This window comes from Peromyscus leucopus, chromosome 16_21, assembly GCF_004664715.2.
Source record: "Peromyscus leucopus breed LL Stock chromosome 16_21, UCI_PerLeu_2.1, whole genome shotgun sequence".
Lineage (NCBI taxonomy): Eukaryota > Metazoa > Chordata > Mammalia > Rodentia > Cricetidae > Peromyscus > Peromyscus leucopus.
In genome coordinates, this window is record NC_051084.1 from 28,501,809 (window position 1) to 28,527,479 (window position 25,671).

Below are 25,671 nucleotides of genomic sequence, written 5' to 3' on the forward strand. Positions count from 1 at the left end.
TGACAGTTTTAAAACTTGAACCTTTCATTCTAGAAAGTCAGGATCTGGGGGATGTTGTCTGCACAGACTCAGCTTCTCTCCTTGGCTGTTTTCTTTTAGGCTATATAGCCTCTTAGCTGTAGCTGAGGAAGAATTACTAGTGGAGATTTTTATCATCAGCAAACCTCTGTAAGGACAGAAGTCACACGTTGCGTTGACAGGGGTCCCGCATTCACTGGCAGCTTAAACAATGCCACAGTGACTCACAAGGGAAGTTCATAACTGGACTGAGCATACTGTGTGCACTTGACCTTGAACTGGCTGTTAATCGTTGTTCGTAGGAAAGCAAAAAAATTGATTGTCTACAAAGGTTTCTAAGTTGTGGGCGTATAAGCTCAGCTGGCAGTGTTGGCCCATTGTGCACAAAGCCTGGTCCAGCCTCAGCACCATATAAAATTGGCACAGTGGCAAATACCTGTAATTCCAGCCCTTGGGAGCTGGGGGTACAACAAGCAGGAGAACCACAGTCTCAGGGTCAACCCCAGAGTGAATTTGAGGAGTGCTGAGACCCTGCCTGCCTGAAAGTTTGCAAACTGCTCTTTTAGTTTACCCATGTAACTCACTTTATCACAGTCGATCAAGTTCCTATAAGAAGTCAAGAGTCAAGTTCTACAAAAGTCAAGATAATAAATTCCTTTCATGATACCTTAAAGCTCTGCTCAGAACATGGCAACTCACAGCCATCTCCGATGCCTTCTTCTACCCTACAAGGGCACTACATATACATGGTCCATAAACAACATTCAGGCAAAACACCCATACACATTAAAAAAAAATCTCGCTGGGCGGTGGTGGCACACGCCTTTAATCCTAGCACTGGGGGGGGGGGGCAGAGCCAGGCGGATCTCTGTGAGTTCAAGGCCAGCCTCATCTACAGAGCAAGATGCAGGACAGGCACCAAAAACTACACAGAGAACCCCTGTCTCAAAAAAACAAAAACAAAAACTCTCAAAAGAAAATTTACACATCCAGTTAGGGCTTCCTAATGCTGAGACCCTTTAATAGTTCCTCAGGTTGCTGTGACCCCCAACCATAGAATTATTTTAATTGCTACTTCATAACTATAATTTTGCTAGCTATGAATCAAAAGGTAAATATTTTTTGAGATAGATGGTTGCCAAAGGTTGAGAACCACTGGGTTAGAGTTAGGGACATAATCCCACACTTGTTCCAGCACTAGGAAAGCTGAGGCAGGAAGGTCATGAGGTAGAAACCGCTTTGGTTATGTTACATGACTCTATCTCAGAAAAGAAAATTAAATCCAGTTAGGACTGAACTCATGGTGATAACCTATTGTTTCCACGGAATCAGTTTTAATCTAAAATGAGAGTGAGCACATTGTTGAACCATAGCTGTTGAAGATGTGGAATGCAGAAGTTCAGGTGCCCTGGCTCTTCTAAGTTCAGTGGGTCTTCAGAAGCTGGACAGGTGTGTGTGTGTGTGTGTGTGTGTGTGTGTGTGTGTTGGGGCTGGGAGATTTTCCCTAGGAGGGAAAAATAGTCTGAAAAAAAAAATCAGAACACTACTGTTGTAAAGTAGATTATTAATAAAATTCTTAAATGGATGTGGGGGTGATCAGAGAGCACACAGATGTCATGGTCTACTGTACAAAGTGAGTTCCAGGGCAGCCAGGGCTACACAGAGAAACCCTGTCGGAAAAAAACACCACCACAACAAAAGAGCATTCAAGACACTGTTTTCATGTTCACCTCTACTGAACCAGAATGTCTCAAATGACTTCTGCTTTGCATTTTTAATAATTCTGTTTATTTTTATGTAAATGAGTGTTTTCCCTGCATGTATGCATGTGTGACTGGTACCCATGGAGCTCAGAAGAGGGCATTGGATCCCCTAGAGCTGGAGTTCAGACAGTTGAGAGCCACCATGGGACTGAACGCTGGGAACTAAATTCAGGTCCTCTGAAAGACGTACATGCTCTTCACCATTGGGCCATCTCTCTAGCCCACCTAATTCTGTTTAAATTAGTCACCTGTGTAAAGTGTGTAAAGTGTGTAACAACAGTACATCGGACAATTTGTACAGACGAGGCTCTTCGAATAACACTGGTAGGATTAAGTTGAGGTTATATACTCATAGCTCCGTTATGGAAGCTGTGTGCCGTTGTTTTGTGTGTGCAGGTGCCGGGAGAAAGGGGTGCATGGTGTGATGCCGTGCGGAACGTATGGAGGCCAAAACACTATCCCTCCTTGGAACACCATCCATACCCTGGTGGTGGCGGTCATTGCCTTGTTTGTTGGAACAGGGTCTCTCACTGGCTTGGAATTTGCAAAGTAGACTGGAAAGGCTGGCCATTGAACCCTGGGAATCCACCTCTCTCCACCTCCCCAGTGCTGAGATTACAATCACGCCGCCACACCCATCTTTTTCATGGGTGCTGAGAGTCAAAGGTCAGTCTTCCTGCTTGGGAGGCAAGTGCTTTCCTTAGGTTCTGTGTCCTGTCACTGAGCCCCGGAAAGCCGTTCCTGCCTAACCACACTGACTGCCACATCATAACTGCATGATTCTTTGCTGTGCTCTTTCGGATTATCTGAGAATTTTTTTTTTTTACCAAATGGATATGTGGAGGAAAAGTAGGAGGATTGAGAAGAGAATAGCAAATCAGAGAAATGTTGGAAATAACAATGCAAATGTGCCAGTACAGTGGGCCACCATAATTGATGGAATAAAAAACAGATTTGAGTCTTAGTTTCCTGGCAGTCCGTGAAAAAGAAAGGCATAATGTCATCTTATTAAATAGAAATGAGAGCATTACTTTAAAAGAAGAAAGAAAGAAAAGTGCTAAGCACTTAAGCACTATATTGTAGTACTGAATCCCAAAGTAAACCTCATACATGGAATTTCGTGTGCAAGAGTACAAGCACACTGCCCTTGACACTGTCCCTCCAGTACACAGCAGTTTCTATACTTCAAGAAAAATTAAAAATGTAATACTTTTTCTCCCAAAGGAGCTAAGCAACCTAGAGATATAATCTGGTGATCAAACTTGATCCAGTGTCAGGATGACTATCCCTGGAGGAATAAGATTGTAGAACAAGGCAGTGAGGATCCCAGGCAGCTCTGTGTAGCTTCAGACTCTAGGTGTGAGGCTGAGGATCCCTGCTGACACCGCAGAACTGAATGTGGTGAGCGACTGGTGGCCTGTCTTTACCACAGGAGTGGGGCTGGAGGAAGAACCGCTGTGGTTTGGCTGTGCCTGCTCCAGCCCGTCTGTTGGGGCCGGAACCTCTGCGCTTGGTCATCTCTGCTCCAGCCTACTGGTGTTCAGGCATCTCGGGGAGAGACTACATCCTCTTTGATAGTGGTGTAGGATGTCATCACACTTCGTGTTGCCTTCTGAGGGTGGCTTGCTGATTATGTTAACTCCCCCAGACCAGCCTGGTGCTTCCGCCTTCCATCCTTCTGATGTTTGCTCCTCTAGTTGGTTTTGTTTACTTGATATCACTTCTCCTGTTTTAGCTAATTTCTAGTCTCACTGAGGTTTCCTTTTTCATTTCGTCTTGTCCCTTAATATGATACCATGTATTTGTTTGCTTCAGGAAGGAGTCACATAAGAATTTGCCAGCTAACATTATACCTTGAAAATATGTGGGCCTATCAGATTAATTGCGTTATATTTGTTTTAACAGTCTGTAGCTTGGATTATTTTATAGTGTTAGAGAACTAATTTGTAATATAAAGATTTTAGGGGAATGTAATGCTGAAGGTAACTATTATCTGTGATATTTATTGACCTCTTTTTTTAGGTATGACTACATGACTGTTTAATCCATGTGTTATCTACTCCATTCAAAATATTTTAGATGTTTTTAAATTTTATTTTATGTGTATGAGTATTTTCCTGCCTGATATATGTATACCATATGCACGCCTGGTGTTCACAGGGGTCAGAAGAAAGTGTCACATCTCCTAGAGCTGGAGCCATGTGGGTGCTGAGATCTAAATCTGGGTCCTCTTGCAAGAGCGGCCAGTGCTCATAACCACCGAACCATCTCTCCAGTCCCTGTTTATCTTGTTTTAAAAACTACTTCTTTGGGGACTGGAAAGTTGACCTGGCAGTTAAGAGCACTTGTTGCTCTTGCAGAGGACCCAGGTTCAATTCCCAGCACCTACGAGGCAGCTCACAACCAAGTCTAACTATACCCCCAAGGAAATCTGCTGTCATCTTCTGACCTCTCAGGACATCTGACAGGCACGTGGTGCACGTACATACACAGGCAAAACACTCACATACATACAATTAATCTAAAGATGATTTTCATGCTTGTTTATTTGGCTGGTTGGATTGTTTTGTTCTGTTTTTTTGAGACTGATAGCCCAGGCTGGCCTAAGAGTTTCTGTAATCCTCCTGCCTCAGCCTCCCAAGTGCTAGGATTACAAATGTGCACCACCGTGGATAGCTAAGAATAATAGTCCTTTCAATTCAGTGTGTATTTTCATATATTCCTAGTAAGGTAAATATATTGGTATTCCCTTCTAAACAGTGAGAGTGGGGGGGGGTGTTTAACCATGGCCATTTTTCAATTCATACAATTCAAGGAGCCACTTTGCCTTACTGGAGGTATAGGCTATCTTGAATTTTTTGGCCATGTTCACTCGCTTTAGGTGGAAATAAGATGAAGAGGAAGTGAGTAACTATTTCTTTCTGCCTGTATAACTTTTTTAAAAATTTCAAATTTCTAGGTGAATTTTATCTGGAGTAAATATTCCCTTTATAAAGCTCAAGTTGATGTTGTAGGTGGCCTCCTAAAATGCACTTTTCATTTTATAACTGTGCATGCCTTGGCTCCATGCCCGACCTCCCAGGTTACAAACATTAACAGTAAACCCTACTCAAGGACATAACACCTCTCTCAACAACAACCCCCAGAAAACAGCACTCATGTTACTAATAAGTTACCCAGCAGTGTTCACATTGGACACTAATAACCCACCAGGCTAATAGAGGCTCAGTCCTTAAAACCCACCCCACTATTTACAAAGATATTTTCTCTTTCCCAAGTTGCAAATGAAAAGCAATGATGTTTTCTGTTACTACAAAGGAGAGGCGTTAGGGATTGTCTACTTGTTTGATTTTATTGTTGTTGTTGTTGTTCAATGTAAAGATTTAAAAATAAGGGCAAATCAGGCACCTTTCATCCCACACTCAGGCAAGAGGATATCTATCTGACGTAAAGGCCAGCCTGGTTTACATAAGGAGACCCTGTCTCAAACAAACAAATTAAATAAGGACAACACACCTGTATGCAGAGTATCAACTGTATTTGAGAAAAGCATCTGTTTTGAAAGCCAATTATATACTAAATAATACATTAAGCCATCTAAAATTATCATACCAAATGCAGAATGACTAAGTCTGACTAAGATTTCTGTAAAATTTAGAATGACCATAACTCAGATGTTCTATATAAGAAGGTAAGAGCTTGGGGCGGTGGTGGCGCACGCCTTTAATCCCAGCACTTGGGAGGCAGAGGCAGGTGGATCTCTGTGAGTTCGAGGCCAGCCTGGGCTACCAAGTGAGTCCCAGGAAAGGCGCAAAGCTACACAGAGAAACCCTGTCTTGAAAAACCAAAAAAAAAAAAAAAAAAAAAAAAAAAAAAAAAAAAAAAAAAAAAAAAAAAAAGAAGGTAAGAGCTTGGGGTCATCGCCTGAGGACTTGATTAAGCAGGAATAAGACAGAACAGAAAGAGGCCAGGAAGACAGCATTAGGGAAGGGTGAGCCCCAGGCAGGAAGTTCCGCTCTGGATGGAAGGAAAGGCCCACACGGGGGCAGAGGGTTTGGATCAGGTGGTGATTTTCTAATTCTGTTTTGAAGAGTGTCGTCCCCCGTCCCCCCCCCTCCCCCGCAGAGGCTGGTCAGCAAGGGACTGGGGTCGCCAGCTAGTGACCTCCTGGAGCATGGCGGTGCAGCAGGTCCATTAGAAACTAGCCTGCCAGTGCACAGGAGCATATGGAGACTAGCCAGAGTGTCAGCCGGATGCCATGAGCCCAGTGTGTTACTGGCTGTGCGATTTTTGTTGTTGTTTCTATTTTGTGTGTGTGTCACAGAGAAAGTGTGGAGGTGAGAGGATACCTTGTTGATGTCATCTCTCTCCTACCATTTAGGTTCTGGTATTGAATTCAGGTCATCGGGCTTGGTGACCAACACCTGTATCTGTTAAGCTATCTTTCTGGCCCTGAATACGAGATTGAAAAGAAAGCAGGAAAATGGGTGCATCTGCTCTCACCAAGAAGAGCCAACAGGCCTGGGAACAGATTGTATGGTCCAGGGGCAGGAGGTGACAGATCCAGAGAGAGAGACCAAGACTGCTGCACTGAGCTCCAGTCTGTTATGTAGCAGTGTGAAAGATACTGTCGTGACGGTGTGCAAGACCTAAGGAGAAATACAGAGTGGGTTAAATGTGTGTATGTGGCTATGGAAAATACCACTGTGCCTGGTAATTTACACACCGATGCCTCGAGTGCACAGTGAGGTTCAGCACATGGCGACGCTGGGAATCCAGTTCTCTTTTATACTTGGATAGTTGTTTTTATTCAGCTTTGTAGGAGATTTGCTGTTAAACTAAAAGTCCTGGGCTCTGTGGCAGGGCTAAAAATCCCAGAACCAGAGACTGAGAGTCAATGCTTCTGGTAGGTGGCAATTACAGGGTTCTGTTGCTGGGCGAGGCAGAGATTCTCAGGGGTGTGGCTTCCAGTTGCTGAAGATAAAATCCCCAGCAAGAGAGAACTTGCCATTTCTCTTCTGACCTGGGGACATAAAGCCACAAACTCAGGCCTAAGGAAACCACCAGGAAAGCACCGTCTCAAAATAAATACATATAAAATAAAAGCTATGAGCGAGCTAAAAATAGAGATGTAAATATTTACTCAGTGAGAGAAAGATTCATCAGCCGGGACTAGGGCTCAGTGATGGAGCACTTGCAAAAGGTCTCAGGCTCAATCGGCAGTACCACAAGAGGAAAAAGGAGGACAGGCTGGAGAGACGGCTCAGTAGTTGAGCCATGCTGTGCTCTTGCAGAAGACCCAAACCCCCAGCACCCATGTCAGGCAGCTCACAGCTTCTGTAACTCCGACTCCAGAGGACCCAGTGCCTGGTGCCTTTTTCTGACTTGAGTAGGCACCTTCACTCATACACACCTACATACACACGCACATACTTAAATATAAAATAAGTCTTTAAAAAGAACGAAAAGTAGACATCCGTCTCAGCCAGGCGTAATAGCACATGTCTGTCTAATACAGCACGTGGGAGTTACAGGCAGATGCTCAAGACTGCAAGCTCAAGGCCAGCCTGGGCCGTATAGCAAGACCTCCATCTTTTTGTTTGTTTTTTGAAACAGGGTTTCTCTGTGTTACCCTGGCTGTAACTCCCTCTGTAGACCTTGGCCTCAAACTCAGAAATCCACCCACCTCTGCCTCCCAAATTCTGAGATTAGAGGTGTGCGCCACCACCACCACCACCTGGCCAAGACCTCCATCTTAAGAAACAAAACAAAACAAAATTTTACAGTGGGCAGAGTCTAACAGGCCTACATACTGATCAAGGTTAACACACACACACACACACACACACACACACACACACACACACACACACTGATGATTTCTGTTGGTAATATGTGACCTTGATATAATATGATAGCAATGGTACCTAGCCTCTGTGGTCTACTCCACAAAACCCATCTATCCCTCTGGCTAATCATGAGAAGAACATCCAATTTGAATAGAGAAATATCCTAAGTACACTTGACCAATACTCAAAACTGTCATAGTGACCTTAGCATCAAGGAAAGTATGACATGTGCAGGCCAAAGAGAAGTGTAAAGACATGTGAGTATGATGTGTTTTACTGGGTGGGGGCCTGGAGCAGAGAACATATTCTAGGTGAAGACAGAGGAAGCCCCTGGGCCAAGGCGACAGTGTATGTTCCCAATGTAAGGTAATAATGGGGAACTGTACATGGCATATATAGAAACGATTTGTATACTTTCTAAGTTTTCTGAAAAACTTGCAAACTAAGATAAAAGGGCTGCTTAAAATAATACAAATAATATCAGATATTGGTGGCATATGGTAGATCTCTGAGTTCAGTGCCAGCCTGGTCTTCAAAGCTAGTTTCAGGACAGACAGGGCTACACAGAGGAAAGCCCTGTCTCAGGACATGAACAGATACTAGTAAACACTTGAAAAAAATCAGATTTACTAATGTTCAGGGTATTATCATTTACCTGGCATATTTTGAGTCAGACATGATTTGAGTATGTAAGAACACAAAAGGAAACAATCTCTCTGGAGGTATTTTGAAGTAGGTAAAAGCTGCTTGAGAAAGTATGATTTCAGAGAACTGTTTCCCACAGTGTTATCTGCAATAGCAAGTACTCAGATGGTAACCAAAATTTATAAATATAGTGGGAATCCGCAACATTGGCATTAGACCTATTGAGTAACTTTTGAGGACATACATTCCATCTGCAACACACAAATTAACTGTAAGCCCTGTTCTGTTGTGACGCGTCTGTCTGTCCTTCCTCTGTATGTTTACTGATATCAATAAATGAATTAAATCCTGTTGGTGATTTAAAGTAATTTTATAAATGCTTAGTTATATTTAATATGTATTTGAGAATTTCATACATTTATACAATGTGTTTTGATCCTATCACTCCACGCACATACACACTTCTCCCTCTTGGTTCCTCTCAGATCCATCCCTCTCCCCATGCTTAGGTTATTTTAATGTAAATCATAACTGATATTGAGTACTACTTCACAGCTGTGTCATATATAAAAGCCACTGCTGCTGGGCGGCGGTGGCGCATGCCTTTAATCCCAGCAGTTGGGAGGCAGAGGCAGGCGGATCTCTGTGAGTTCGAGGCCAGCCTGGTCTACAGAGCGAGATCCAGGACAGGCACCAAAACTAGTTGGAGAAACCCTGTATCGAAAAACCATAAATAAATAAATAAATAAATGCCACTGCTGCTCAAACTGGTAATTTGAAATGTGAAGTGAAGTTTTTTTGTTTTTTTTTTTTAACCACAATAGAGTGTGTGTGTGTGTGTGTGTGTGTGGAGTTTGCTCTCTGATGGAAGAATAGGATCTCTATATAATAATTTTTAAAAATTATATGAGATTCCCTCCAACTGGTAGAGTTGGGACAATTTCTACTTTTGATTTCCTTTTTTTTTTTTTTTTTTAAATATTCTTCAGGAAAGGAAAAATGAAACACTTTTTGGTAATAAGAAAAAGATACTTTAAAAGTTTTCAAGGGGGGGTGGTTTTTGGTTTTTGGTTTTTGGTTTTTTTTTTTTTGGCTAGTTGGTTGGTTAATTGGTTGTTTTTCTCAAAAGGCAAAGTTTTCATTGCCATGAAGCTGCTATCCAGAGCGTTACTACAGTCAGTTTTTGTTTTGTTTGTTTTTAAAGAATATGTTTGTAATTTGCCTCTCGGGGTAGACTTGGTTTCTGTGTGATTTTGTAGACATGTGAATTTACCATCTTCACATGTTTCCTGAGTTAAGTCTAGAGCTCTTAGAAGCATCATCCCCTGTGTTGAATTAATCAATGTATTTCCTTCCAGGCTGGTGTTTGGAATGCTCTATCCGGCGTACTATTCCTACAAAGCTGTGAAGACGAAAAATGTCAAGGAATATGTAAGTAAAATTTCAGTCATTCTCATTTTACACGTCAACAGTACACAAACCTCGGATGACTGCTGCTGTTTGGGAGAGTGAGATTGAGGTTTTGTGTAGGCATGAAAATAATCGTTTTTTAAACGCTAACTTTGACAGCAGCTAACAGTAAAGCTTCAAGTAGCCTTCCCTGACCCCTGGCACTTCAAGAAGTGCAGAGCTCCCAGGAGGGGGGATGGGCTGCTCGGGCAGTCTGACTCACAGTGGACTCGGGTCTGTGGGCCGGCTTGTTTGCTGGTCCAGCTTTGGAGGACCGGTTGTAGTTTTCCGGTCTGTGATTCTACAGATACCCTGAGAATGCATCTTCCTGCACAAAGCCTCTGCTTTCATGGATCTCCTCTCTCTTTTGATTGAACGAGTGCCTGCCTCATCCCTGTTGACAATGGCAGGCTTGAAGCTAACTTTATTTGTAATGATTTTGTTTTGTTTTGTTTTGCTTTGTGTGTCTTCGCATGCATGGGGGCACACCTTAGTGCACATGCATGTGGAGACCAGAGGAAGATGTAGGATGCATTCTCTTTTTATTCTTTGAGACAGGGTCTCTCTGGGAACTTGGAGCTAACTGGTTCCATTAGGCTAGGGAGCCAAAGAGCTAAAGAATCCCATCCATCCCAGTCTCCCCCGTACCAGGGTTACAAGCATGTGTCATAGTGCCCAGCAGTTTGTGTTGTTTGGGGCTTCTGAACCTGGATCCTCATACTTGCCTGGGAGCCCTGAGCCCTGGCTTAGCTTTCTGTTTTATTAGAGTGCATTTCCAGCGAATGACAAATGTGTACCTTGGACAGTTAATCAAAAGAAAAGCAGACAGTATGAGATAACTCGAACCAATCAGTGGGTCTCCTTTTTTGAGTGACACTCAGGAGCCGGAATATCCATTTCTAAATGAGCAATCTGGTTGCATTTAGTACCTTCTCGGTGCTGTACAGACAACAGACGCCGTCTCCTTGGAGCTCTCCTCAATCTAAAGTGAAACCCCGGCTCATTAGGTTGTGCTCCCTGGAGACATTCCCGTCAACAGAATCTTGTCATAGTGACCTTTTGTGTGTTTGGCTTCTTTTGCCTGCCGTGATGCGTTTTAGGTTCATCCGTGTTTTCACATGTTTCAGCCTTTTCAGTTCCTCTTGATGGCTGGAACAGTGCTCCATTGTATTGGGTAACCAAACAATGGGCTGCTCATCTGCTCGTCCGCTGACAGACGTTTGAATTGTACTGCTCCTGTCTTTGGGCTCTCATGAGTAATGCTGGCACAAACACACCCGTGTGGGCATCGGCTCAAGTGCCCGCTTTGGGCTCTTGGAGGTGTATTATTACTGTGGCTCTTTGTGAGGGACCTTGGTTGCCAGGTCTGTCGTCCAATTCTTAAGAGATCACAAAGATCAGAAATCCAGTCTTGATTCTTGAGAGTCTGTTTGCAGGTATTTGAGGTTGCCGAGAGCCACTGGCTGAAACTTTGGCAATTAACCTATTGAACTTTTATGGTCATTTTTCTCTTTCATATAAAGCCAATTTTTGTAATGAGGTGCATGTATGCATAGACCCATATACCCCAGTGATAATGGTGAAATACATTTATGAGAGGTAGAGAAGTTACTTGGGTGTGCTCTGGAGTTTTTAAATCCTTTTATGATACAGATCTCTTGGATCTAGGATTGGGAAAGTAGTCTTAAGACATGGAAGCCTATTAAGTCATACTAATTTAAATTCATTTTATACATGGCTTGAAGGGACATATTTCAATATATACTGTAATAAATGTTTCACGTACCATGTTATAGTGCTGGCGTATGTTAGTTTTTAAAACAACACTTGCTTTTCATTTACAGCATTTCTCAAGCTGCCTGTGGTGAAGGACCTGCTTGGTTATGTTTGTTTTGTGTTCTGTGTTTTGTGGTGCTGGGGATGAAGCAACTTTGTTTTGTTTCTAGAAGTCATTTGCCATTGCTTTTGTAAAAATAAAATGAAAAGGAAAATGAACCACTAGTAAAACAAAGATGCAGAACCCCTCAGAGACACAGGAATATACCACCAATGTTTTTATTTGTTTCCATAGACCTGGAGTACTATCAACTTAGTGATTTTCGTGAAATACTGTCAACTTAGTGCTTTTAGCCAAATGTAACATAGCACAGCCTTTCACAGTTTCCTAGACAACACGGCTCTACGGTGAGATTCTTTACTTGGAATTCTCTTTCCAATGGTAAAAAATATGAATGACCCATAATCTCTAAAATGCCATGAAAATATGAGCCATGGAGTATACCATTGGCCAGCATTTAATAAATGCAGAAATCCATTTGCAGTGTCTATTCAATGGAATCGTTTTTTCTGATTCTAGTAACTGTGCCGTGGAAGAACTGGGTGGTATGTCTTTCAACTGTGGACTCATGTCACCTCCAAAGCATTCCCAGGCCAAGGGTAGAAGAACATGCCTGCAGCCCTAGCACTTGGGAGGATGAGGCAGAATCACTGAGGATTTGAGCTTAGCCTGGACTACAGAGTGAAGAGATCCTGTCCCACATAGAAAATAGATAGGTAGGTAGACAGTAGATAGATGCCCTGTCCCAGACAGATTGACAAGTACACAGATGAGTAGGGAGATAGATAAACAGACAGACAGAAGACAGCCTGTCCCAGATGGATGATAGATAGATAGATAGATAGATAGATAGATAGATAGATAGATAGATAGATAGATAGATATGTACGTATATACGTATATACGTATGTGCATACATAAGCAAACATATGCAAACAAGCTAAATGGACAGCAATAAGAATATAAAAGTATTAAGTATAAATAAATCACTAATATGTATAAATGAATGCTTACAAAAAGAAGGAAAATGGCTATTTAGAGGTTGATCTAATTATAAAAAAAAGTTGAGTCTACTTTGATTATGCATCAGTTGTACTTTCTTTCGTTTTGTTTTTTGTTACTTTTTTTTTCTTTTTGGGTCATAGTCTCAAGTAGCCCAGACTGGCCTCCAGCTCACTATGTAGCTGCTAGCTCAGGCTGGTCTTACACCCCTGAACCTCCTGCCTCTACATTCCAAGTGCCAGCATCAAAGGCATGTGCCATCACACCCAGCTCCACTTGAAGACAGAAGTTTATGTGTTTTATTCCCTTGCACTCAGATTTTTATTGCAGGATCATTTGAAAATGTAAGACAATGAATGATAATGTGCTTCTGAGATTTTAATTCTCCCTCATGTGCTGAAAATAACTTAGCCTGCATAAGAAAATCCACTAACGTTCTTATTCAAATTGAAGAAACTAAAACATATACAATATAGAGTGTTTAAATATGTGCTTAGCATGTTGATTTAAGTTGTTCTGGTGATTTAGCAGATCAATACCCTTCTTTTGCAATTCTAGGAATTGAGTCCAAGGCCCTGTTCGTTTTAGGCAAGTGACCCACGCTCCTAACCCTTACACAATTGTTTTTAAGGGATAATTCGTTACTAATTTTTCATTAAATAATATTTCATTATTATTTACTTGTAATTTTTGTTTGTTTTGTTTTTCAAGTCAGGGTTTCTCTGTGTAGCCCTGGCTGTCCTGGAACTCACTCTGTAGACCAATCTGGCCTCAAACTCATAGAGATCTGCCTGCCTCTGCCTCTACCTTCCAAGTGCTGCCACTTGGTGTATGCCACCACTGCCCAACTATTTTCTTACAGTTTTGCTACGATCCTGTAACAACAACAGTAACAGCTCTTCTAACTGTCTTTGGGAAGGCCACTGTAATGAATAGTTGAAGAGAAACTAGGGAAATAGAAAGATCTGATTTGATCATTGCTTTGTAATCAATTCAGCTTTGAAAATACAGTGAGTGCGGAAAATTAACACTGAGTGGCACTGAAGCAGGAGAGACTATAAGAAGACTGAAGACCACCCAGTCACCCACTGATCTAACAGCAAGACTCTGAGAAGCCACGTTTGAGGTGTTGTGTGTGTTCCTTGAAACAATGCGTGCACCATGCATATGGTACATATTAGCATATTACCATGCCTAGTTTCTGCTCTTCCCAATTACCACACTATTCTAGATGTAAAGCCACAAAATATTCTCAAACATCCCTAGAGTTCAGAAATGTAAAATGTGTCCACCTGGCTGTGTGCCCTCTGGAGACTCTAGTCTGATGGAAGATCTGCATCATTCAGAGTTGGAAGCTGCCCACATTCCTTGGCTTCAGGCTCAATCCCTGTGTCTTTACAGCCAATAAATAGCTCAGGGCTGAGATCTTTGGATGCTGCCAGCACTGGCCTTTTGGCCTTCTGCCTTCCTCTTCCTCTTGTAAGGTCCATTATGAATGATTGGGCCCACCCCTCAAGGTTGTCTGATGCTTGGCCTTAATTCCATCAGCCTCCTAGTTTTCTCTTTATCATATAACCTAACACACTTACTTTCTCGGAATTAAAACATGGACCTATTCCCAGGAAAGGAAGCAGGACTCTGCCAACTCCACTAATATCCCCACTCATCCTTACTGTCAGTTCACCAGTGAGGGCCCTTGTAAGGCAGCATTGGAACCACACCAAAATGCTTAGGTCCCAATGTTCTGTTCGTTCTGTTCCACAGTGCTCCCTTTATTTTGTCGGTGGTGGTGTTTTTGAGACAGTCTCTCTGTGTAGCCCTGGCTGTCCTGGAACTCACTCTGTAGACCAGGCTGGCCTCCAACTCAGAGAGATCCACCTGCCTCTGCTTCCTAAGTGCTGGGATTAAAGGCATACACACCACACCCAGCCCTACAATGCTCCTGTTAAAAACTTAGGCAGAAATCGGGCATTGGTAGCACACGCCTATAATCCCAGCACTTGGGAGGCAGAGGCGGGTGGATCTCCAAGCTCGAGGCCAGCCTGGTCTACAAATAGAGTCCAGGACAGCCAGGGCTGTTGCACAGAGAAACCCTGTCTCGGAAGAAAAAAAAAAATTAAAGTCTAAACAGTCCTTTAAGTATTTCCTTATGGGTGTAGGGGAATTGATAAAACGCTCTTGTGTTCACTTGAATTTTATCAAACATAGCTATCCGGCTTAAACTGGGAGTCCAGTCCAATTCCCTGTGTTTTTGTGTGGAAGTTTCATGGTGGTGATCACCTTATTTACATTTCTCTGTTAGGGTCTCAACACTTCTTTATGCTGCCTGGTGCTGTATGTTTCCTTAATGTCTGTCTCCAACCAAAATAAGCGCCACAGGGGAGGGTTTTGTTACTTTAATTGTGCTATTCTGTACCTAGAAGAGTAGCTGGTCTACATAATTAGTCAGAACTTTTGAATAAGTGAACTTATGTGACAAAAAAACCTGGCTTCTCAGTGCCTGCAAAATGCTAAATTGTACTTGCAAGAGCTTGTGTGTTCCTAGGCGGACCGATCTGGTTCCTCAGGTTGGATTCTGCTGGGTTAGGGCCATGTGCAAGCCCATTCCCCACACTTAGGCCCAAACCCACTGTCTTTGTGATATTTAGTCCTGACCTAAATTCTGCCGATATCGACTTCAAAAGCATCTCCTAAAAGCAAACACTTTGGGCTCATTTACTTCTTCCCACCCTAACTACTACCATTCCCCGCAAAGCCTGCAAATGGCAGGTTGCACCTGATAAAACAGATGCCGTGTGCAAATCAAAACAAATGGAGAGCGCTGTGTACTTTGGCCGCGTTCCTGTCTTCCTTTGCCTATTTTTAAAGCAGAGCTTTCCTGGGATATAATTTCCTGTATGGTGTGGCTGATATGGCCTACTTAGACACTTGCAGTCTTGCAGTAATTGAAATGCAAGCTTACCGGAGATTTAATATGGTTTTTTGCAAAGTTTTCCAGGCTCATACATCTTAAGGCTCGAAAATAAGAGTGTTTACTTCCAACTCGTGTGTAATTGCTGTAGCTTTTCTAGGAAACCAGTGTTCTTATTCTTAGAACGTTGGAGGGAGCAGCGATGAAAGGCTGGCTGAGCAACACTTGAAAGTTACAGCCCGACATTTGGTCCTGAGACTGATTGTGGACGGGAACACAGGAGGGACACTCCTGTGGGAGGTGACTCGCTAAAAGGCCCAGAAACGACGCTAAAGTTCTGTGCAGTTTTTTGAAAGTGACCTCATTTTCTAGCTGACTATTTAGGTGATAGAAATGAACATAAAGACTGAGGGCTGGCTCTAGAGTTCCTGTAGCTCAGTGACAGCTGAAGTTGTCTAGTCGTCTTGGGGTGGAGATTAAGGAGAGAACATACTCAAGAGCTCTCTGCACTCACCGTGTTCCCAGCACTCTGCCTGGTAAAGCCGGTCCAGAGCCATCCCACCGACCTACTCATGTGCGCTCAGTGCCTGGAGAGTCAGACGTTCATCTGAGGGAAAGTGTATTGTGTAATGAATGCTAGGATGCTTCCCCTGCGTGCACAAAGCTCTGGGTTTGGCGCTAACCCTCAAAATAACGGTCCTAGATCTCGTTTGATTCCAAGGTTTCAGTATTGAAATTTTAAAGACTAGCCTACTAATTAAGGCAGATTTTTTTTTAAGAGAAAATTAGTTTTATCAGCCACATGCTTATCTCTTTGTTTACATTCTGATGTATGCTTTTGGCAGGGGAGGAGAGGCAGAGTCTCCTAGAAGGTTGTCCAGGCTGGCCTCTAACTCTGATCCTCCTGACTCAATTTCCTGAGTAGCAAGAACAATAGGCATGTGCCACCCGGCCCAGCCTGATCTCCTGTTAGTGACAAGAAAGTCCAGCATGTAAAGGCCCTCACTGCCATGCCTGGAAACCTGAGTTCTCTTTCTGGGACCCACATGGTGAAAGGGGAGTACCACCTCCCACCAGTTCTCCTCAGCCTTCCACATGCATACTATGGCATGTGCAGACAGACAGACAGACACGTGTGCGCGCGCAAGAGAGAGAGAACGCAAATGATGGGAATTAAATGTGTGCATTCTAACGTCTTTACCCAGATTTTTTTTTAGTTTTGTTTTGTTTTGTTTGTTTGTTTTTTCAATACATGGTTTCTCTGTGTAGCTTTGCGCCTTTTTACCCACATTTTCAAATTGGCTTGGTGATTGGGTTGTTGCTCCTGAATTATTCTATGACAGAGGTTCTCAGCCTGTGGTTGCAACCCTTTCACAGGGGTCGCGTATCAGGTATCCTGCATATAAGATATTCATATTATGATTTATAGCAGTAGCAAAATGACAGTTATGAAGTAGCAGCAAAAATAATCTTATGGTTGGGGGTCACCACAACATGAGGAAACCGTATGTAAGGGTCGCAGCGTTAGGAAGGTGGAGAATCACTGCTCTGTGGTATCAAATAAGACACATCATTAGCATTCACTTATAAGTGTCATTTGTTAGGAAATGGGTCTAAAGTAACATACTTTTTTTTCAGCCCTTGAAAATTATTTTAAAATTTAGTATTAGCGGCTAGAATAACTATCTATAGCTGTTTTTGGTTTTGGTTTTGTTTTGCTTTTCAATACAGAGTCTCACTGTATAGTCCTGTTTGTCCAAAACTCACTATGTAGACCAGGCTGGCCTCAAAACTCATAGAGGCATGCCTGCCTCTGCCTCCCACATGCTAGGAAGGACTAAAGGCGTGTGTAACCATGACCAGTGTGTAAACCTAGGTTTTCGTTTGTTTACTTTTACAGTTCTGGGGCTCAAACCCATGGCCTCACACATGCCAGACACACTCTGCCACTGAACTAGACCCCAGTCGGTTTTGCCTTGGTCTGGTTTTTGCTTTTTTGAGACAGGGTTTCTCTGTGTAGCCTTGGCTGTCCTGGAACTCACTCTGTAGACTAGGCCGGCCTCAAACTCAAAGATCTACCTGCCTCTGCCTCCCAAGTACTGGGATTAAAGGCATGCACCACCCCCACCCTGCTGTATGAACTAAAGATTTCATAAATAAATCAGTGTCAGTAAATTTGGGACAACCCAATATCCTTCAGTGAATTAAATCTATTTAAATTATGTGACAGTTATTCTTTGTAAACCTGATTTTTGATGTGTCAGGTTTACTTACATATAGTACATATCAATTTGTATATTGATATATATACACACATAGATATATATGTGTGTGTGTATAACTTCTCTGTTGAGGTCATTGATACTGTCATAATCAAATGTCTTATACTCAGGACCCCTGCTAAGTGTAAAGAAGATCCTGTAACTGGAGCTGAGAGTTGGCTCTGAGGTTAAGAACACTTACTGCTCTTACAGAGGACCCAAGATAGTTTCTCCTACAGTTTTAGAATGCCAATTAACAAAACTCTTGGCCTTTGTGCAGTAAATTGAGCTTTCCCACGCTCCTTGAGCTGCAGCCTGTCCTAGCTCCCAGTGAAAGTGCTTGGGAAACATGGACAGATCAATCCCTGCAGTCACACTACACCTAGAGGCTGGGCCAGATTTCCGCTACTATCCAGGCAGGACATTACCCACTGTAGTGTCAGTGGAAATGGGCTTGAAAGCAGAGGCAGAGACAGTTGTTTCCATTAAAGGAAATGTTGCTAAGAAGTTGGAGAGAGGCCTAGCCACCTCCACCCTAATCCCTAGTGATGGAATAGTTTAAAATCACAAAAGCTCTAACAACCAAAAAACCTTCTGCCTCCACCCTCACTTCAGGGAGAATTCTATTCAAAGGCAGCCAGTGTTCTGCCTTCCCCATCTCGGTTCTGAAACCCTAACCACCACCCCCACTCCAACCCCACCCCATCCTCCACCTCCCACCCCTACCCATCCCCACCCCACCCTGCCACCAGAAGACAACAGATGAGACTCAGAGAGAGCACAAGTGTGGAGAAGACCGATTGAAAAAAAACAGAAATGGTAATGAACATCACAGTTTTTATTTTTCAGCATTGATAGCTTTGAAACACTTTTTTTTTAAAAAAGGAAGATGAATGAAATATCAACTAACAAAGTAAAAAAACTTATCCATCAGAAATCAAAAGGTATGCCTTTAACGCAGTACACACCGGTAATCCCAGCCCTCAGGAGGCCTGAGCAGGATGACTGGCAATTTGAGGAAGGCTTCTAGATCTCTAAATAGGTAAATAAATGAACAAACAAAAGGATCTGTAAGGAAAGCAGAATGCGTTCAACAGTAAAATAAAAGAATAAAATGCAGGGAATTAATGTTTCTAAGAATTATTGGCTTGTGTAAGATTAATAAAACAAACAACAGACCCTGGGTGTAATGGAACATGCCTGAGAGATCACTGGGAGACTGAGGCAGGAGTCTTGACCAGCTTTGGCTACATAGTAGGAGAGGATTGACAAACAAAAGAAGACATTTAAGCAAGATGTGCTAAATTTACATGACAAGGAAAACACTCAGCTACTTAAAGTTTTTATTACGGAAGTGTTTTATTCCTAAAAACTGCTAACTGTGGGGGCTTGCTGTCCTTACGGGGGACCCAGGTTTGGTTCCTGTCACACATGTAGCAGCTCACAACCACCTGTAACTCCAGTTCCAGGGGTTCCGAGGACCTCTTCTAGCCTCTGTGGAAGCTGCATGCATGAGGGGACATGTACATGCTGGGAAAATACACATAACCCATAAAGTGGAAAGAAAAGGATCTTTTTGTGTGTGTTTTAATGAGATAGTTCCTAATTGTGTCATATGTACCTGACTTTTGTTCTTTTTAGCTGAAGGTCACATTGTTTATGCGGTGAAGTTTTTTTTTTTTCCCCACACAGATACCAGAACCTATGGGCTTCCTTCTGTGGGTTTAGATATACCAAGTCTATAGCAATGGCTACAGTTAATCAGACTGTCAGCCAGATTGACCTGACATTGCAAAAGGACCTTAACACGAAAGACAGAGCTGTTCCTGAAGATGTCCACTAAGACCACTCAAGTCTCTCCTACAGCCTGGTACAGCCTGAAGGACACACAAGAAGCATCATGGGAATGTCGGGAGAGGAAATCCTTTGGAACAGCTGGTCAGAAATCTCAAACATACCAAAATATGTTTTCTCTTAAATCCTGTCCTCCTTTTGGCATTCAGAATGGTTAAGGAAAACCAAAGAAATCACTTTAAAAACAGGAACAAATAAACAAAACCCACCACGTATCTTGACTCTGAAAGTAAAGAGGGAAGAGCTACTCAAAAGCCACAGATAAAGAATGGGTTGAGAAATCTGTGTTTCACAGAATCACGGTGGCTTCAAAGGTTTCCAGCAGGTTTCCTTCAAATGAAGATCTGATGTCAGCAGGTTTTATTTATTTGGTGACAAGGAGGACTCACATAGCCCAGACCAGTCTGAAACTCAGCCAAGGATGATCTTGAACTTTGCCTGTACCTCCTAAACGCTGAGGTCACAGGCATAAGCCAACACACCTGGTTTATGCAGCCCTACATGTCGAACCCAGGGCCTCGTGAAGGTTAGGCAAGCACTGTACCAGCTGAGTTCTGTCTGCAGCCCAAGACTTTCTCCTTGGGAAGGGACCTTCATCAATTGTCCACATCCAAAATTGCTCTAGACTACTTGGATGACTCTTAGTTGGAGAGACAACAGAATATTCTTAATGGACTTGGGGTAGAGAGACCTGACTGGCTGCCCTTCCCTTGTTGTACAAAGCTCTTATCTGCTGATTGCTACCATGAACAGTCGCCCCGAGAGCTGGACTAAAGGGTAAAGGCTCCTTCTATTTTTTTGAGACTTATGATAGTGGTGGTTATTTTTTTTTTTTTTAATTGACACAGGATCTAACTTTGTAAACCAAGCTGTGTACATAGTAAGCTAGATAGCCCAGGCTAGCCTCAAACTCAGAAATATACTCCTGCCTCAGGCTTCAGAGGCTGGGATTACAGTTGTAAGTCACCATGCCTGGCTTTTAATTTTATTTTAATGATGGTATACATAAATAATGTTCTGAAAGTACGATCGCATTTTAAATGGTTCCATTAATTGTCTCACAAAACAATTTCCCCTTTTCTGCCAACCTACAGCCCTTCTTCCAGTGTTACAGAGAGTGTTGCCCTTTGCTCTGGTTGGTATTCTGAGAACTGCTTGGAGTAGCCTCCCACGGTAATGCTGTGAGGCTCCATGGACTGCATGCATCCCCCTGGGATCTTGTTAAAATGCAGATGCTGGTATAGTTTGTCTGGCCTGGACTTAAAATTCTATGCTTCCAGCCAGCTCCCATGTAAAGCCAGGGCTCTGTGCGTGGGCTGAACTCTGACCCCACATCCAAAGCATATGTGGATTGTGCTTTTTAAATGCCTGGCTACCCTCTCTCTCTCTGCATATTGTACTAAGGGTGTCTAGAAATCTACATGACTGGAGGTGTGTGTGTGTGTGTGTGTGTGTGTGTGTGTGTGTGTGTGTCAGACAGACAGACAGACAGACAGAGATTGCAGGCATGTGGAGGTCATAGGGTTTCTCTGGATTAGTTCTTTTTTTCCACCTTGTGACCTGGCTTGACTCTACGCTTCTGGCTTATTCTCCCACCTCTGACTCCTAACTCAGAGTAGAGTGCTGAGTTACAGGTGCATGCCACCACATCTGCTTTTTATGTGGGTTCTCGGATTGAGCTCAGGTCTTCAGGATTGCATGGTAAGCATTCTAACTGTCAGAACCATCTCACCAGCTCCTCTGGAGATACCTTTTTTTTTAATATTTAAATTTATTTTATGTGTATTGGTGTTAGATCTGGAACTGGAGTTGTAAACAGTTGTGAGAGGCCATGTGGGTGCTGGGAATTGAACCTGGGTCCTCTGGAAGAATAGCCAGTGCTCTTAACCTCTGAGCCATCTCTCCAGCTCCCCCCCCACCCCCCGCCCCGGGGAGATTCTAATCCACAGCTAGGGGAAAAACTATTAATTTTTTAGAATGTTCTATGTAAATATGCATGTTTATTTAGATTTAATTCTGTGGAGTGTTTGTGTGGAGTTTTTAGGGGAGGAAGGAAGTTGTGGGAGAGAAGGCAAAAAAAAAAGGTGATGGGAATAAATGTGAACAAAGCACAATGTACATGTCTATGAAAATGTCATTGTACATTTTATATAGATTTTATATCTCAATGGAAAATAGTCTTTTAAAGAAGTGTTGCTGTAGGCAGCCTTCTACCACACACCATTCACCCAACTGTGCTTCTTAAGTCACAGTAAATTCATACGTACAAATGGGCACTAACAAATTACTCGTTTTACAAACATGAGTTGATTAGCAACTTAGAATATAATAAACATATTTTAACGCAGTTAGCCACCCGGTTCAAGATGAGTCAGGCATCCCCCTGGTTGCCATGTTTTGAGGCTAACCTGTGGGTCACAACCCCTTTGATAAACTTCTAGTGTCTTGGCCTTGCCCCGGTGGGGACCTTAGTTCTCTCTGAGTTAGAAATGCCTGTAGAGTAGTCCCACCCCTGTGGTGACTCAGATAAGAAGGGTAGTGGTCCACGATGTTAGAATGCCAAGGAAGAGAGGAGCACGGGGTGGTGGGGTACGTGGGAGCCAGGCTCACCAACGGGGTGGCCTGGCGGCCCACTCTGCTCTTCTCTGTGGGATTGGCTGCTCCCCACTTAAAACCCTGAGAAATTCTGTACAGCGTTCAACAGAACGGTGACTCTTCTCTTATAAAGACATATGATTCCAAGTAAGTCAAGAAGACTTTAAACAAAGGGAAGAAAAGGGGCGGAGGGTGGCGTGAATTCCCAGCCAGTGTGGATGGAAAGAGTTACCTTGGAGCTGAGGAGCTTTCCTTTCCTTCCCACGTGCTGCTGGGAACAGGGTCCCGAAGCCGTTCTGGATTTTGCATCTTCTTTTCAACACTTTTTAAATTAATCGTCATCTAGTTTCGAGACATTTCTGCACTTTTCCTTCTCTCGAGTTCCTCAGACTCTGAGTGGATGAGGGATGAAGCACACGGGACTCCTGTCATTCAGTGGTGCTGGAGAAGCCAGCGCAATGGATGGCAGAAACGACCGTGTCCGTCTTGGTTCACTTGGGCACCAGCTGCATCTGGATTACATGGGGCTTTGTCTTTTAAAACATCAGGGGCTTCTGTGAGGCCTGGGGCGGGGATCACCAGGAACTGTAGGTTACTCTTGCTTCCTTGAGTTTCAGTGGTACTGAGGAACTCCCAAAGAGGAGTCAAGGCGAGTGACAGGCAGAGATCCACCTCCAAACAGAGGAAGCCCAGAGCAACCCTAACCCTTTTAAACCCACATTCTGTCTGTTCAAAAATGATGTTCAGGGCTGCAAGAAGGCTCAACAGGTAAATGCCCTTGCAAGTGACCTAAGTTGTATCTCGGGGGCTCATGTCAAGGATCAAAGAACAGACAGGCTCCACCCACATGAAATCTAAGTGCACTTAGCTTATTTTCAACCTTGCCTCTAACTTGACACAGCTCTGAGAAAAATCCCATAGAAGAGCCATCTGGATTGAATAAAGGAGGGAGTTTTTCCTATTTGATTTCTCACATTTTGTTCCTCTTTGTTTTAAAGGGGGAGAAAATTGTTGTGAAATAACCAAATTATTGCATAATTGTTCATGAAACAGAAGAAATCTTTTTTCAACTCTCGACTGCTTTCCGAGGACTCCTGATCCTAGAATTTCTCCAACCCCTCTGAAATGTGGTATCCACAAGTGCTCTGGGGGAATTGGCTGAGTAACTAACAATGGCCAGAAAATAAAGTTCTCTTTGGGTGGTCTGAAGTTCAGCAGTGTTTATTTCTTTTTAGACTCAGCAAGTTTTTTGGGTTTTTTTTTTCCCCCTCTCTTCCTTTTTTCCCATTGGAGTGTATTTTAGCATGTATGCTCTGGGCTTCCTTAATGGTTATAATTGAAATCATTAGGCATAAGTGGAGGGAGGTCCATGGTTCGGTTCGTTTGGTGGTTTTGTTTTTGAAGAGCAGCATTAGTAGCTTTGTGATTCGAGGACTCTGTAGTTAAGAAACGTTAGGAAGTTTCTTAATGTCTCGATAATGTGGAAAATGACAAAATAGTTACTCTTTGTGGGCTGTAAGATGTAGTGGGTAGCCTTTCCAGCTTCGGTCTGGAAGTTCCAACCCCCATTGAGGTTTTGGTAACTACCACGCCCACAAGGCGGGGCCAAGGGAGGGCCTGAAGACCCGAGATTGGGTCTTGCAAATTGCCACTTGCAGCCCATAGTTTCTTGTTTGGGCCTTATCAATTAAGGCCTTTCATTTTAATATTACTTATTATTATTGTGTGCACGCACATGACATATGTTTGTGTGGACACGCATGTGCCTCCGTGAGCATGTGGCAGTCAAGGGACAGCTTCATAGAGTCGGTCCTCTCCTTCCACCTCTGCGTGGGCTCCAGGGGTAGAACTCAAGGCATTAGGCTTGCCCGACAAGGCAAGCACCTCGCCCACTAGGCCTTCTCTTCTTACTGGACCGCCTCAGACCTTAAACTTTAAGTAGTCAGGCCGGGTGGTGGTGCACCCCTTTAATCCCAGCACTCGGGAGGCAGAGGCAGGCAGATCTCAGTGAGTTCAAGGCCAGCCTGGTCTACAGAGCAAGTTCTAGGGCAGCCAGGACTGTTACACAGAGAAGCCCTGTCTTGAAAAACCAATAAGTAAATAAAGTAGCCAGGCCTGGTGGCTCGTGTGATCCCAGTGTTCAGGAGGGCTGCCTTGACTCCTTGGCTGCGTAGTTGAGTTTTGTGCCAGCCTGGCCTGCAGACCGAGCCCCAGAAAATAGAGATTTTTTTTTTTCAGTGGGATTGTTCTGTGCCTGTTTTCCCAGGCAGAGGGTACTGGGAACACGGTGAGCAGGACAGGTTTAATCCCTCCCACTGTTTGAGTGAACTGGCTGAGGCGGCAGGTGTTATATAAACCAACCGCAATGCACAGATTTATGTATGACCTTTGACCTTTGGGGGGTGGGGTGGCAGTAACTAGAAAAGCCTTTTTCCTAAGAAGTAAGTTTCATTCAGACAAAACAGTGAATAATACATAGTATATAAAGATCTTAGTAGTCATGTGTGGGTTAAACTGCCTATCCTAATTATATATCTTCTTATATTCATACCCTACTATGAAGGCTCCTTGGGAGCAGGAAAGCCTTGCCATAATAGTTTATGACTCTTTCACGTCAAAGGCTTTATGCACAATAGACCCTAAGTAGTATTTGTCAAATTAACTTATCAACTCAGTTTTTCTAATCACATACCGTAAGTTAGTACAGTTGTATCATTTAATATATTACCGTTGTTGCTATTATAATCCCACTCTAGTAATGACACAACACGAACAAGTTATACAGAGGAACAATTTCTTTTCCCCCCGAGACAGGGTTTCTCTGTGTAACAGTCCTAGCTGTCCTGGAACTCAGTCTATAGACCAGACTGGCCTTGAACTCACAGAGATCCACCTGCCTCTGCCTCCAGAGTGCTGGGATTAAAGGCATTCGCCACCACCGCCCAGCCTGTGCAGGAATAATTTAAGGAAAACATTTCTTAATTAATGTTCCCTGACCATTATCTATGGCTCTTAAAACCCATAGCATGAGCTTGCACACCAGAAGGTGATTTTCACCCCACCCCCACCCCCACACTGTGGGTCTGTGTCCAGGTATTCCTGCTATCAGTTTCTGCAGTGGGACTCTGGGAGGGAGGTTTAAACAATTACAACACTTCCAATTGCTGTATGTGTTTATCCTGGGATCGTCTTAAAAACATTTTTTTCCCGAAGGATGTAGAGCATAAAAACTTCTTTTGTTGAAAAACGTTAAAAGATCCATGAAATGAACCCACTTTTCTTTTGGTATCAGGATGATGTAAATGAGCTCCCGTTAAATGGAGCATAGTCTTCTGATAGTACGCTTTGCCTCTGGGTATGTTACAGTACTGCTTGGGCTTTAAATGTCCTCTAATTCCTCTGGGAGAATGAAGCCAAGAACTCCCATCACATGACTGTCTGGATTTTTGAAATGCTAAGGCTTATCAAAACCTTATGGATTTGGAGC

At 43.2% G+C, this 25,671-nt stretch overlaps 1 protein-coding gene and 1 long non-coding RNA gene across 2 annotated transcripts in view; both read left to right on the top strand.

Moving 5' to 3' along the window:
* The window catches only part of Reep3 (receptor accessory protein 3), a 79,720-nt gene that overhangs the window by 23,185 nt on the left and 30,864 nt on the right, over positions 1–25,671 (top strand). The window contains exon 2 of the mRNA XM_028877216.2: positions 9,634–9,706. Coding sequence (XP_028733049.1) covers positions 9,634–9,706 — 73 coding nt within the window. The remainder of the gene's footprint in view (positions 1–9,633; positions 9,707–25,671) is intronic.
* Positions 4,540–7,015, top strand: LOC114698521. Its single transcript, XR_003735367.2, has 2 exons — positions 4,540–5,472; positions 5,685–7,015. It is a non-coding gene; the product is annotated as an uncharacterized LOC114698521 (long non-coding RNA).